This window comes from Myiozetetes cayanensis, unplaced genomic scaffold, assembly GCF_022539395.1.
Source record: "Myiozetetes cayanensis isolate MyiCay16 unplaced genomic scaffold, myiCay2020 scf6-25, whole genome shotgun sequence".
Lineage (NCBI taxonomy): Eukaryota > Metazoa > Chordata > Aves > Passeriformes > Tyrannidae > Myiozetetes > Myiozetetes cayanensis.
In genome coordinates this window covers 29,422,891-29,435,841 of record NW_026087853.1, presented here as the reverse complement: position 1 = coordinate 29,435,841, position 12,951 = coordinate 29,422,891, and the positions used below count along the sequence as shown (strand labels likewise).

General features: G+C 43.7%; 1 protein-coding gene across 4 annotated transcripts in view; it reads left to right on the top strand.

Annotated features, from left to right (window-relative positions):
* Positions 1–214: 214 nt before the first annotated feature.
* Positions 215–12,951, top strand: part of MEIS2 (Meis homeobox 2) — a 173,269-nt gene continuing 160,532 nt past the window's right edge. For 2 of the 4 annotated variants that reach the window (XM_050336963.1, XM_050336961.1), the window contains exons 1-6: positions 216–1,135; positions 2,170–2,402; positions 4,008–4,149; positions 4,649–4,699; positions 5,484–5,534; positions 6,443–6,592. In XM_050336963.1, coding sequence (XP_050192920.1) covers positions 1,124–1,135; positions 2,170–2,402; positions 4,008–4,149; positions 4,649–4,699; positions 5,484–5,534; positions 6,443–6,592 — 639 coding nt within the window. In that variant the 5' untranslated portion in view covers positions 216–1,123. Of the gene's footprint in view, positions 1,136–1,577; positions 1,611–2,169; positions 2,403–4,007; positions 4,150–4,648; positions 4,700–5,483; positions 5,535–6,442; positions 6,593–12,951 lie in introns of all 4 variants that reach the window. The other 2 variants (XM_050336964.1, XM_050336962.1) reach the window with 2 other exon arrangements.

Sequence of the window (12,951 nt, the reverse complement as noted above, 5' to 3'; positions counted from 1 at the left end):
CGCTCGCACGCTCGCTCTCTCCTTCCTACACGCCGTGCTTCGCTCGGGGCAGGGGCTGCTGCGCGGCTCCCCCCGCGCGGCGCCGCGGCCGCCCTGCCGCCGCGCTGCGCATCCCCGGCGCTCCGCCGGCTGGGGCGCCCCGCCGCCCCGCGCCCGCGCCCGCGCCCGCTCCCGCCGCCGCGCCCCGCCGCTCCCGCCGCCGCCGCTCCCCGCCGCCGCCGCCGCCGCGCTGCAGGACTGGCTATGGCCACCACTACTTCCGGGTTCCGTCACTTCATTCTCCCGCCGATCAGCGCCGCAAAACTGAGCCTCTTCTATAAGGCAGCCGGCAGCCAACCTGCCAACACTTACTGACACTCACTCATCCCAGGGAGCGAGGGAGAGAGGGAGACAAAATACCTGCCGGGAGGAAAAAAAAAAAAAAAAAAAAAAGGAGAGAGGGGGAAGTCCGGGCTTTGCAAACTATTCAATTTTTCTTCGCATCTTTCCCCACCCCCCTTCACAGTACTTTAAAAAAAAAAAAAAAAAAAAAACAAAAACAAAAACCAAAAACCAACAACCCTATAGCGATCGTAAAAGGCAAAACCCGACCACGGAGTTCCTGGAAGAAGAAACCGGGGTTAAAAAGATTCCTCCTCTCTTCTTCATCATCATCAACCATCATTCATTCACTACCTTGACATTCCCTGGCTTTGATTGACAGCTGGAGTGGCAAAAAGCCATGAGACACGACAGTTTGGTTACATGTGGGTTGCTGACGGGCCGATCGTAACCTTCAGTTTGGGGGCTTGACAATTTTTTTTTTTTTTTTTTTTTTTTTTTTTTTTTTTTTTTTGCGTAGAGAAAGAAAAAAGGAAAAAGAGAGAGAGAAAAAGGAAAGAGAGAAAGAGACAGAAAAAAGAAGAAAACTCAGAAACTCATCGTGGTTCTTGACTGTTTTTTATATATTATTGTTGTTATTGTTGTTGTTATTATTATTATTTACCCATATTGGAGAATAGGAGAAGTCTATAAGTGGGTTGCAAAAAAAAAAAAGGAATCTTCTTCACTCTAAATCACTTTCTTTGCTGGACTGGGATATTAAATATACGACACATCCAGGAGTTTATTGGAGCGCAGACTGATGGCGCAAAGGGTAGGTTTAAATCTCCAACACTTACCTATATATAAATCCTCTCTTAAGAGGGGCCTGTCCGATTTGCTCTCCTCTGTTGCTGCTGATGATGGCGGCCACTATTAAAAAATAGCAGCAAAAATTATTCACTGGCTTTTTGTGTGTGTGCATGAGTGTCTCTCTGTGTGTGTCTCTGCAATTGTTCCACGCTTTTTTCCTTTCTAGCTTTTCCCCCAGCAGAGCGATTTCCCTGCTCTCTGCCTGCTCAGTAGCACGGGTTTCACAGGGGAAAGCTTGCTGCTGCTCCTACTGCTGCTGCTGCTGCCGCCGCTACTGCCACTGCCTAGCAAAGACTAAGAAATACATATGTGTGTCTGCGTATATACGAATGTATATATATGTATACACATATAGTTGCCTCTTTTTTTTTTTTTTTTTTTTTTTTGTCTCTGGCTTTGACAAGGACAAGGGGAATTGCTACTAAATAATGTTTCTGGTAACTTTCAGATTATTTCCCCCTTTATCTCCCCCCCCCCTCCCCATGCACCCTACCTTTCCTCTCTCCTTCATAGTGTTCATTTATTTACCTAGTTGCTTTTTATTCTGGTTGTTCATTAATTTTTTTTTTTGGTTCTTCCTTTCTGATGCAGAGTAACTCTAGTTTCTCTCCTCCTTTTCCTTCCTTTTCATCCCCGTTTCCTTGTTAGGGTTTCTCCTGCCCGTGCTGAAGAGGACTATCTACCCCCACACACGCAGGCAGGCATACACACTTTCCCCCTTTACCTCTCCCCGCACCCCCTCTCCTTCCTCAGCCTCTCCAGCCCCTGCTCCCGGTCCCAACTGATTTCATATTGCACATTTCTCTCTCTGTTGTGGCTGTTCTTGTTTTGTTTTGCTCTGTTTGTCTCTGTCCGGGTGCTTTACTCTCTTCTGACTTTTGTTGTTGTTGTTTGTTTGTTTTGGTTTGGTTTGGTTTTTTTTTTTTTTTTATTATTCCCCTCTCTTTCTTCTCCTCTTTCTTTTTCTTTCTCCTCTTCCGGCCCGTTTTTTGACAGTACGATGAGCTGCCCCACTACGGCGGGATGGACGGAGTAGGGGTGCCGGCGTCCATGTACGGGGACCCCCACGCCCCCCGGCCGATCCCCCCGGTGCACCACCTCAACCATGGGCCACCGCTCCACGCCGGACAGCACTACGGGGCCCACGCCCCGCACCCCAATGTCATGCCGGCCAGCATGGGCTCCGCTGTCAACGACGCCCTGAAGCGGGACAAGGATGCGATCTACGGGTAGGTGCCGCCGGGCCGCCCGGCGTCAGGGCCCGGCTCCGCAGCGCTGGTGCCCGCGGAGCGGCCAGGGCAGGAGCGGGGCGGGCGGGCGGCAGGGGCTCCCGCGGGGCCGCGGCGGCAGCGGCAACCGGGCCCCGGAGTGGAGTGGGGCGGGAGGAGCCCCGGAGGGTCCGACGGGAGGGCGGTGGCCGGCCAGCCGCCCTCTCTGGTGGGAGACCCGCGCGGTGGCACTGCCGTGGCTGGAGATCTCGGGACGAGGGCGATCCCAGCCTGACTCTTAGTTGAAGTGCCAGCACCCACGGGAAACGGGTGCTGGAAAAACAGACCTCTCCTGGAGAGAGGCTGGGACTTGGGGAGGTGGTGTTGCCTTGTCCTTCCATTTTTCTTTTTTATTTACTCGGGTTTTTCTTCCCCCCCCCCCTCCTTTTTCTTAACCGTGAGGAGTTTTTGTCTTTCTTGGAAAGACCACAGTTAGGAGTTAGAGACGGCTCTCATTGCTCTGAATTTTAGTTGGAGAAGTGTTGTTCTGGTGTTCTCCTCCATGCCATAATACCACTCTTCCAACTTTGTAAATAAAGAGCTATTCACAACGCAGAAGGTAGTAAGAATGAAAGGGATTCGCTTCTTGCAAACAGCTCTTCCCTGAGACAGAAGACATAAATACATTGGGGGCTATGAAATGAGTACTGAATAAAGAAATTACGTGAGGAAAAAGAAACACATATCCAGCAAAACTCAAGGCGCCAGGGCATTGCTTGGAGGGAATGACACCAATTCCCTTCAATGCCTTTCGGAAAAAATACTAAATGATCCTAAAAGGAGAGCTAGTAACATCTATGACAGAGTATGGGGCCTTGATCAGACACCAAAGGGGAAAAGAAACAAATGCATGATTACTACTTAGCACACAGATAATTTTTTTTTCTGACTACACCAACTATGGGAAAATATTTCACGAAGTGCTCCCTCCCTCCGCCCCCTCCCCTGCTCACTTATCTGGACAGATGGTATTTTACTTGGGTGTGTTTCCTAAGCCAGGAAACTTCACCACATTTTTGCTAGCAGGCCCCTTGAAAAATAAAATTACGTATTAAGGAGTTTGCAGTTTGCCTAGCTGTGCTCTCGTTTTAGGTCATAGCTGGAGGGTAGGGATGGGATGTTCCACGTTTTGCGGTATGTTAAGCTGTGGCAAAAATTGTAAGATTCCCAGCTGAGCTGCTGTTGAGCACATTCGGTACCTTGTGCATTCGGAGGAGCGGTCACTTTTGTCCTCATCGGTGAGGACTGAACGGGGGATGTGGTTCATGTATTGCAATTTCAAAAGAAAAAAACAAACAAACAAACAAAACAAAACAAAAAGCAAACCAAAACCCAGCAATCCAACAAAACCTAATCCACCATAACCCCCATCATTTTTATTTCAAAATGTTGTTCTCTACCACTCTGCCCGGAGCATTACTGCGAGGCTATAGAGTGTGACTGTGTCCGTGTGTCCGCGTCTGTGTGTCCATGCATTAAAAAAAAAAAAAATACTTGTTGATTAGAGTTCTTCTTTCCCCCTCTCCTCCCACCCCCTCCTTCTCCTTGTGTGCCACTGCCCGGTAGGCACCCGTTGTTCCCCCTCTTAGCTCTGGTCTTTGAGAAGTGCGAGTTGGCGACCTGCACGCCCCGGGAGCCCGGCGTGGCCGGCGGGGACGTCTGCTCCTCCGACTCCTTCAACGAGGACATCGCCGTCTTCGCCAAACAGGTTCGGCACCTCTCCGCCCGCCCCCGACCCTCCTCAGCGTTCCCGCCGCCTCCTCAGCTCCTCGACCCACACGGAGGGGTGCTGGCAGGGGCAGCACCCCCTCCCCCCGGCGCCCCCTCTCCGGCGGGGCGGGGGTGCGCGCTGGTGGCCCGGCTGGCCCTAAATCCCCCCTCCGCCGGCAGCACCTACACGCTGCCAGGCTGGAACTCATGGCCCTCACCCTCCTGCATTAGTGATAGGGAAAGATAGCTGTGGCCGAGTTTTGGAGGCAGAGGGAGCGGGAGGCAGGCAGGAGACCCAAAGGAGAGGGCTCCCGTGTCACTGGCAGCCGACTCGGCGCAGGGCCGGCAGCTTCTCTCCAAGTACGGTGACCCAGGGCGTTCAACCGGATTTTGGTAGCGACCGGTTTTGTCACAAGGGTTTTTCCCCCTTCGGGTGATCCCGTTACCGGGTTAAAAAGAGAAGCTGTAGTTCACGTCGCTTTTCCTTCTTCTTGCAGGTCCGCGCCGAAAAGCCACTTTTTTCTTCAAATCCAGAGCTGGACAATTTGGTAAGGCCTTCTCCCCCTTTCACCCCACTGCCCTCTAGTCCTTCCCGACCCCTCCGCTAGCTGCTGACAAGCGCCCTCCGCCGCCCGGGGCCGTGGCCGATCGGTGCGGCGGGGCAGCGGCTGCCGACCCAGGCACCAGGGCTGCGCAGGCAGGGGAGCGGGGCGCCAGCCGGCCGGGGAGTTGCCGTCAAGGGGCTTCAAAGAGCTGCACTCTTAAAGAGAGCCAGGACAAACTCTCGAGCCCCAATGCATTGCAAAGCTGCGTTTGAAAGCCATGGGAAGTTAAAGTGAAGGAAATAACTTCTTAAGAAGAGAGAGATGGAGATTTCTAACGTAATTCTTTTGGTAATGTGAACGATTTCAATATTCAAAGTGCCTAAATCCGCTTGTAAAAAACTATTCACACACTCACTACCCTTTCTCCTGCGGGCCTGGGGGATGGGGGTGGGGGGAGGAGGAGAGTGTGTGACAGACTTCTCTGCGGACTCTCAGGGATGAGGACCGGGGTGCTGAGAAGGGAGCAAGGAGAAGAGGAAAAGGTTTTCTCCAAGATCGCGGTAATAAAGCACTAATCACCGCTCCTGGAATAAATATGATAAAAATCAAGTGCTTAGGTTAAAGTTGATCAAAATTGTTGAAGCGTGACCAATGAGCTAAAATCCTGGATAATGACTGCGCGCCCTGACAATCCCCTTCTCCCCCTTGCCCACTTGGGTTTGCAGCTCTGCACAGCCCCCGGTGCTCCTGTCTCACACGTAACCTCTTGCTCAAAACTTTCTTGCAGATGATCCAAGCAATACAAGTACTAAGGTTTCATCTTTTGGAATTAGAAAAGGTAAGAGCCGTGGAGATGGGCCCGGGGCATGCTATTCCCCCCCTGTCCTCACCTCCTCCTCCCACCTCACCTCCCTCACCCCGCCCTCCCTCCCGACTGGGCTGACTTGTAAACATGGCCAGAGAAGAGAGGGGAAACGCAGTGTGACACTATAACCTGTGCCATCAGAACATGTGACACCCGACAGGCATGCCCGGCCCAGCCCGCTTTTTTTTTTTTTTTTTTCTATGTGTGTTTGTGTCTAATTTCAACATTTAACATGTTAAACCCCTTCCATCCTTCTTACCCCTTCCCTCAGCAGACGTTCTTTTCCTCACTCAGAAATAATATGCTTAATAAAAAGATATGAAATCACTCCCTCCCCTCTTCAGCTCTGGCAGGCAGATTAACCCCAAGCAAGCACTAAATGTTTGGAAGAGGCAGGGGCCCCTGCACGGCATGGGCAGGGGGCTGTGTCCTGGGATTAGAACGGTTCTAACCACAACCTCACTGAGTAGCTTCGTTTTACTGCTCCCGGCCATTTAGACCTTTGTTTTTAGCCCCGGTTTAAACTCATCCCATCCCAAGTGACTAATTGTACCTCTCCAGCTCGTGTATGCTCCAGAGATACCACCTGGGTCCAGCTTCCAGTGTTCTGATGTTATCATCAAATCTGATTTTCTTCTGCACACCAGTCCAAGCCAACTATCTCTCTCTCTAACTTGTTGCTGTGATGAGTCTCTAGAGAATAATATGTGCCGCAACAATTTCTCTATTGTTTCCTTGCCTTCAACTATTGTCCCCCTTAATTAGAGTTACTTGTGGAGTAGAACAGAGGGTTGTCCTTGCTACCAAAAAAAAAAAAAAAAAAAAGTTGCAATATGATATTTTGCCATTATTGATACTATTATTCTTGCTATTCTTTTTAGGTTCATGAATTGTGTGATAACTTCTGCCATCGGTACATTAGTTGTTTGAAAGGAAAAATGCCAATAGACCTCGTTATTGATGAAAGGGATGGCAGCTCCAAATCAGACCACGAAGAACTCTCAGGATCTTCCACAAATTTAGCCGATCATGTAAGTCCTTCTGTTTTCTTTATGGTATTTTTAAGACTTTAACGTGCTTAGAGGACCTGTCCCCAATTTCCTTGCTTTGCTGCTGTTGTCTATTAGTATTATTACTACTTTAACCTCTTGCAAGCTTAGATCCCATCTTCACACTTTCTTCCCTCTCACTTTGTAAAGTTATAGAAATTCAAAAGGTTCCCTCAGTTTCCATCTGTAAAGCATCGAGTTTGCAATGGTTTGTAAAGTTTCCTGGTCTGGGCGGCTTGGAGAGCTAGCAAATTGTCTGTTTGATGTGAGGACTGGTGCTTTCTCCTCTTCTTTGCCAACTTTGTAATTAATGCATCAATGTAAGGAAATTGAGACAAGAAAGTTAGGGAGAAAGTTTGCTGATTTGCTCCCCCCTCCCCTCTTGTGGGGATGACAAGTGATGAGAATTATTGGCAATACCACACTGCATTAAAAAAAAAAAGGGTTAGCACATTAGAGTTTCCAATGCTTTTGCTTTAGAGCAACTTATTGTCAGAATATGGACTTATTGCCAAATGCCTGAAGCATCTTCATAATAAAAGACAGTAACCTTGATGAAGCAATTATTAACAATGTATTACAGAAAGCTGGAGAGAATGATGATTGAGTAACCATAGGTTAGCGGTTGATTTTAACACTTTAGGAGTTGGTGGATTAGTGTAATGCATGTAGGACTAAATGTTGGTGTGTGTGGTGAGGCGAGTTCCTTTGTTTTTCTGGGTTTTGGAGCGGCTCTTGTGATCCTTCAAAAGATGTAGCTGCAGAGAGACTTCGGGATGTGAACGGAAAGATTGCAGCTGGTACTGCAGAAAAGGGAAGGAATAGCTCTGTTAAAAAGAGTGGGTGTGAACTCCAGTTTATTTATAGGAATGCATCCCTGGGGGGTAAAGGGGTTTACACAGTTTTAGATTCAATTGAACTCATAATCTAAATGATACAGTCTAATATTTTTGTGGTTGAAATATTAATTTAACACCCGGTGTGAAGTTAACCATGCTTTCTGCACAGACGCCTGCCTTTATTTCCCAGTGTGTTAAGAGGAGTAGCTGCAAGCCCAGGGAGAATGAGCTTTCTAGGAGCTTTTGTTTCCTTTGAAAACACGTTGTTTGTGTGTGTATCTGATAATTACATTAGACCTGGACTGAAGCTGAATTGGGAGATAAAATAATAATAAATTCTTCTAATGTCCCCCTTCTGGCACGGCTTAGTTATGGGAAATATTTTTGGACCCAAGCCTTAGCTTTCATTTTCTCATTTGTATTCAGTAAACATTGCAGGACAAGGTTTGTGCAATGTTTTACATTTCAAATCTATTATTTTGAGAGTAAAAAGGTATGCAGAATGTCCTGAAAGTTTCTCTACTTATCAGCTATCTCACACGTAGATAATAAATTCCATGAGTCATGACACAATTTCAAAAATATTTGTATCATGGCATTTTACAACCCTAAATTAGTGGGCATAAGTATTCTGGGAGAGTACTAGAAAAGAAATTGAAGTGAGTGACAAGCTGAAAGATAGTGATTCATTGTGTAAAATTTAGAGAAACAGAAAAAACCCAACATGTTTCTCCAGTACAGTTTCTTTACAAGCCTGTGTTTCAAGTGGAAGTGTAGAAATGGAGCATGCTTATGTTTATATTGAAGAGATTAGATAAACTAGCTTGTTTAGGGTTCTGGCAGATGGCAAATGCTCAAGCCAATTTGCAGTGCTCCATTATAATATTTAAATTCACACACAATGATAGGACAGAGGTGGAAGGGGGTTAGCATTTTGATAATTTGGTAACTATTATCGTCCCTAAGAAGAATCTGTGGCCCCAAAAACAAACTAAAATAAATATGACAACCCATTTATCTTGCACCCGTTAGGGTTTACCACTTCATTGGGTATTATAATTTAAAGCCTTTTATTTCCTGGAGATTTGAGCTATAACATTTTTACTTTAGCCCCCTGCTATTTGTTTTGAAAGGAAGCAATAATTTGTGCAACCAGAACACCAACTGGGAAATGAAGAGCTGTATCACATAGTTACATTTTATTCATGCGTTTTGGGAAATGTGTCTCCTTATTGGATTTTTTTTTTTTTTTGTATATTAGCTTGTTTTCCTGACAAAACTTTAATAGTTTTTTATAGCTTAGTCAAACTACCATGTTTTGTATTTGCACTGTACAAGGTTCCAGCATGAAGAAATCCACCTTTATTCATAGAGAAGGAAAAACTTTTAAAAATGGCTAATATAATCATGCAAGTCTATTAAAAAATGAGCTATCACTTCTGAGCATCTACCTGAAAATGTAACAGTTCAAGCATGCAAATTTGTCCAATTTGACTCTCCAGGTTTATTTTTTTTCATTTGCCTTGATATGCATATTTAATATATAGCCTCAGGCTAGATCTCATTTGGTGAAAGTTGGTGCAGGGGAGATGATGAGCCACTTCAGAAGGACAGAGACAGCGTGTTGTTTCCTCTGTTTTATGTATTGGCCCGCTATTCTGATCCACGAGTCTTCCCCTCATGATTTTATTTGCACATGAAATACTAGGAGCATTTCAACTGATTGGCTATGAATAATGATAGCCCAAAAGAAGTGTAGGTTAATTTGTTGTATGCCAAGGTTTCTCTTAAGGAGGTGACAGTTTGTGACAGCTGTTTGACACCCCAAAAATCCATACCCCTCTATTCTTATTAAGTTGTGTAAATCTACCCTCTCTGTGTTTAACATGAATGTGAGGGGTAGTAGCGGTGACAGTGGCAGTGCTGAACTAGGAACTAAGAGAGCTCTCAGCTTTATTGCTTTGCTAGACCTGAAAATCTGAAAAAGGGAAAGTAACAGAAACAATTGTAGGATTAACCAATATTTATTACCATATTACCTTATTACCATAAGGCTTTAAATGAGGTACTCAAATTGTGCATGCTTCCCCTTTCAAAATTTACTGCTTTACTATTTATATCACCTAATTGGAAACCAAAACCAAAATCAACAAAAGAATGAACTCTTCAGAGATACACCTGTGCTGCAAAAAGGAGACAGCTGTAAGCGGTTTTGCTGTACATGTTTGGTAATAAGTCTGTTTATCGAATTTTATTTTAGTGTGCTATAACCGTTATGTAATATAGTTAGTGTAAAGGGTCCAGGGACTTGGTAGATCAAACAGAGCAGTGCTGGCCACATGAAGATGAAACTTTTGTTATTACTCTGCTGTGTTTAGTAAATATAACACTCTACAATTAGCGCTTGAATTTTTAACACCCTCAGTTTTTTTATTGCTCTGAGGTATTAGCTGTAGATGGGAAGAAGGTAATTACAGCTACGCCCTGGCTGAACCAGATCAGTTACGGGAGAAAAAAAAAAAAAGATAAGAAAAAAGGAAAGAAACCTTTGCAGCTGCAGTTCAAGTTGAGTTTCCCAGTACAGACAATTTATTATTGTTCAACATAAACATTCTGAGCCCTATCTTGCATTCTGTGTTCAGCCTAAAATATCTGTTCAGATTGCTAAAAGATCCTTTTTTCTCTTTCAAGTTATTAAAATCTGAAAAACATAATGCTTGTAAAATTTGGAGATTTTTAAACTTTTTTGATCATATGACAACATTGTGTACTTTAGTTACATTTCTTTTGTACCTTGCTTCACCTGATGCCACAATTCTTCTTTTAGCACAAAACTATTTGCAATTCTCCCATAGAAATTTATGGCTCCCCTTCCACTAGCTTTTGTGGGAACCGGATCAGGGCCTCAGTCTTTTTAATATTTGTTTATGTGTTCTAGTCAATTTGCAACTCAGAGGTAATAATACACAGATCATAATTTATAAAATTTAATTAAAAATGGATAGAAATATACATACATCTCTTTTATAAAAAAAGACTGTTGACAGATTAGAAATCCAATGTCTTAGTTGCAGAAGAGAAATATTAGTCTGAATATTAAACTTTTCAGCTCTCAAATGAAGGGATACTTCTATTCTGTACTTTTGGACATCCAGACAATTTACATCTCTTTAATATTTCTTCTCAAAGAGTGCTCTGTGCAAATTCCTGACATCTGGTAGATAAGAAAAAATAAAAATAGGGTAATACATATCTGTTCCAGTTATATAATCAAATCTCTAGGTAAGATTTCACTGAGCAATGAAGAAGTAATTGGGAGCCTGATGCTACAGTCTCCAGGTATGCCACACTTTTATGGACTTCAGTGGGAGTTTTGAGAAATGCAGGGTCAGACCCCAGAGGTGCTCTTTCTGTCGTGTGCCAGAAAAAAAAACAAATAGCCAACTGCAACAATAATAAGGCAAACTTCTTGGGATGTGGCTTAAGACTTAGGACATTGTGGTAGGCCCTGTGCTTTCTGAAGGGGCAAGGAGCATCAGGAACTTTCCGAGACTGTAGATATTTTGCATTTCCTCTTTTTGAAGGGCCAAGGTATGCTTCAGTCAATGGCTGAAGTCTCAAATTTGAGTCTGCAGCTCAAATTTTAGTATTGTAATTTTAAACTGTGTTCTCACAAGATGAACAAACAATGTATTGCACTATTTGATGATAGTGTTCCCTCTTTGGTTTGAGTTGTCTATCTGTCTAGATGAAGAGCAGACATACAGAATGACATAGAAGTACAGTTAAAAAAAAACCAAGAAACTTTTGATTTTATAAGTCTCAGTTCCTTACTAGGTGGATTACATGTATCATTTTGGTCTTAACTATAAAATACAAAGCACACACCTTTTCAGAATGCTGCTACATTCTAGAATGGTCAAAAATTTCTCCTGACACTTTTCTCAATGCAAAGTCAAGGGACAAGAACTGAAACTTTTACATATATACACAAATATCCGATAGGTTGCGATTTCAATGCCTTGTGTTTTGTTTAAATTGTGTAATTCTGGCACAGAAAAATCAATCATATTAAGTATGCATCTGTGGAAAAATATACCTTAGTAATACCAGAAGTAGTCTTTTTTAGAGAACATGCATATTGTGTCAAATTAGGGTCTCTGATGGCTCATTTGCATATTAAAAATTTCTTTACACAGTAAGCTTATTATGAATGCATTCCACATGGTCTCTAAGACACCATCCTAAACTTTATACTCACAAAATATAGACAGACATAGATGCACACACAGAAACACATGTACAGGTATAGGATTCCCTGTCCTACATAGCCTAACATATTTTTGTATACGGTGGTACCTAGACACAAGTTTTTGGTGTTATCGGTCATGTCAGTCATTCCACTGTGTTTACAGGTGTTACTTGTAAGAACAAGGTGAACAGGATTTGGCTTGTATTTGGGGTTGGTAATGCCATCTGTGTCAATAGTTCAGTTCAGTTTTGTGTTTGCAAAATTAATTCAGCAGACCTTTGAGTCCAACCACCTTCACAAAGAATAAGCTCTAGCCATTATAGTTTCTTTTATGAAAGCACCTTGTGTTTTATTTGTTCCTTCAAGGTAATGATTTTGTCCATTTCATCTGATAAAATTATGTCGGGGCCTGATCCTGTCAGAGTTGTATACTCAAAACTTCAGTTAATGTCTGTGAGCCAAATCCTGCTCAGCTTACTCACATGGGTATCAGCTGGCCTGGTGGATTTTACTTTCCAGTTATAAATAAGAAGCAGATTTCTTATGGTTAATTGAGTCTTTAATATCACCATAAAAAGCAGTATGAGATCAGAATCAGCCCTAGTAGTATTACATACACTCACAAAAAACTAGCCAAACTTCACCCAGTGGAAATTTTGGGCATACAAAGTAAGAATTGAGATTTATCAGAAGATGTTCCTATATGAAATTTCTTTGTTACAAGATCTTTGTTCAAGAAATCCTGTAGCAGTTAAAAATTCTTGTGGTTTCGAAAAGATTTTCAGCATCAACAAAAGAGTAATGTGTCAGATAGGCTTTGTATGCCAGGAGACCCTTGTCCTTTCTGTTGCTCTTTTCTAGATTTAGCAAAATTCTATGGTGGTAATTTTTTTTTTTTTTTTAGCTTCCAAGGTAAAAAATACTGGTAAAAATTGTGTTTTCTAGGGAAGGCTGTGTGTGTAAATGAGAAACAGTGGATAGCAGTGGAGTGATCTCCTGTGGCCCTGCTAGTACAAGCTTTCCCCATATTGTCTCCTGCTTTTATATTAATTACAACTTGCATTATCAGCTGCGAGTGTGTAGCCCAGCAAATAGAAAATACTTTCCCTGGAGACATAGCTTCTTGTATCTATTTTCCATCTCCTTCTATTGTGCTCTACTCGGTATTCACTGCTTTTCTCCTAGTAACACTGCTCTTTAACACAATTAGGTAAGAGCAAGAGGAGTACCATATTTGACTCCCAGTTATT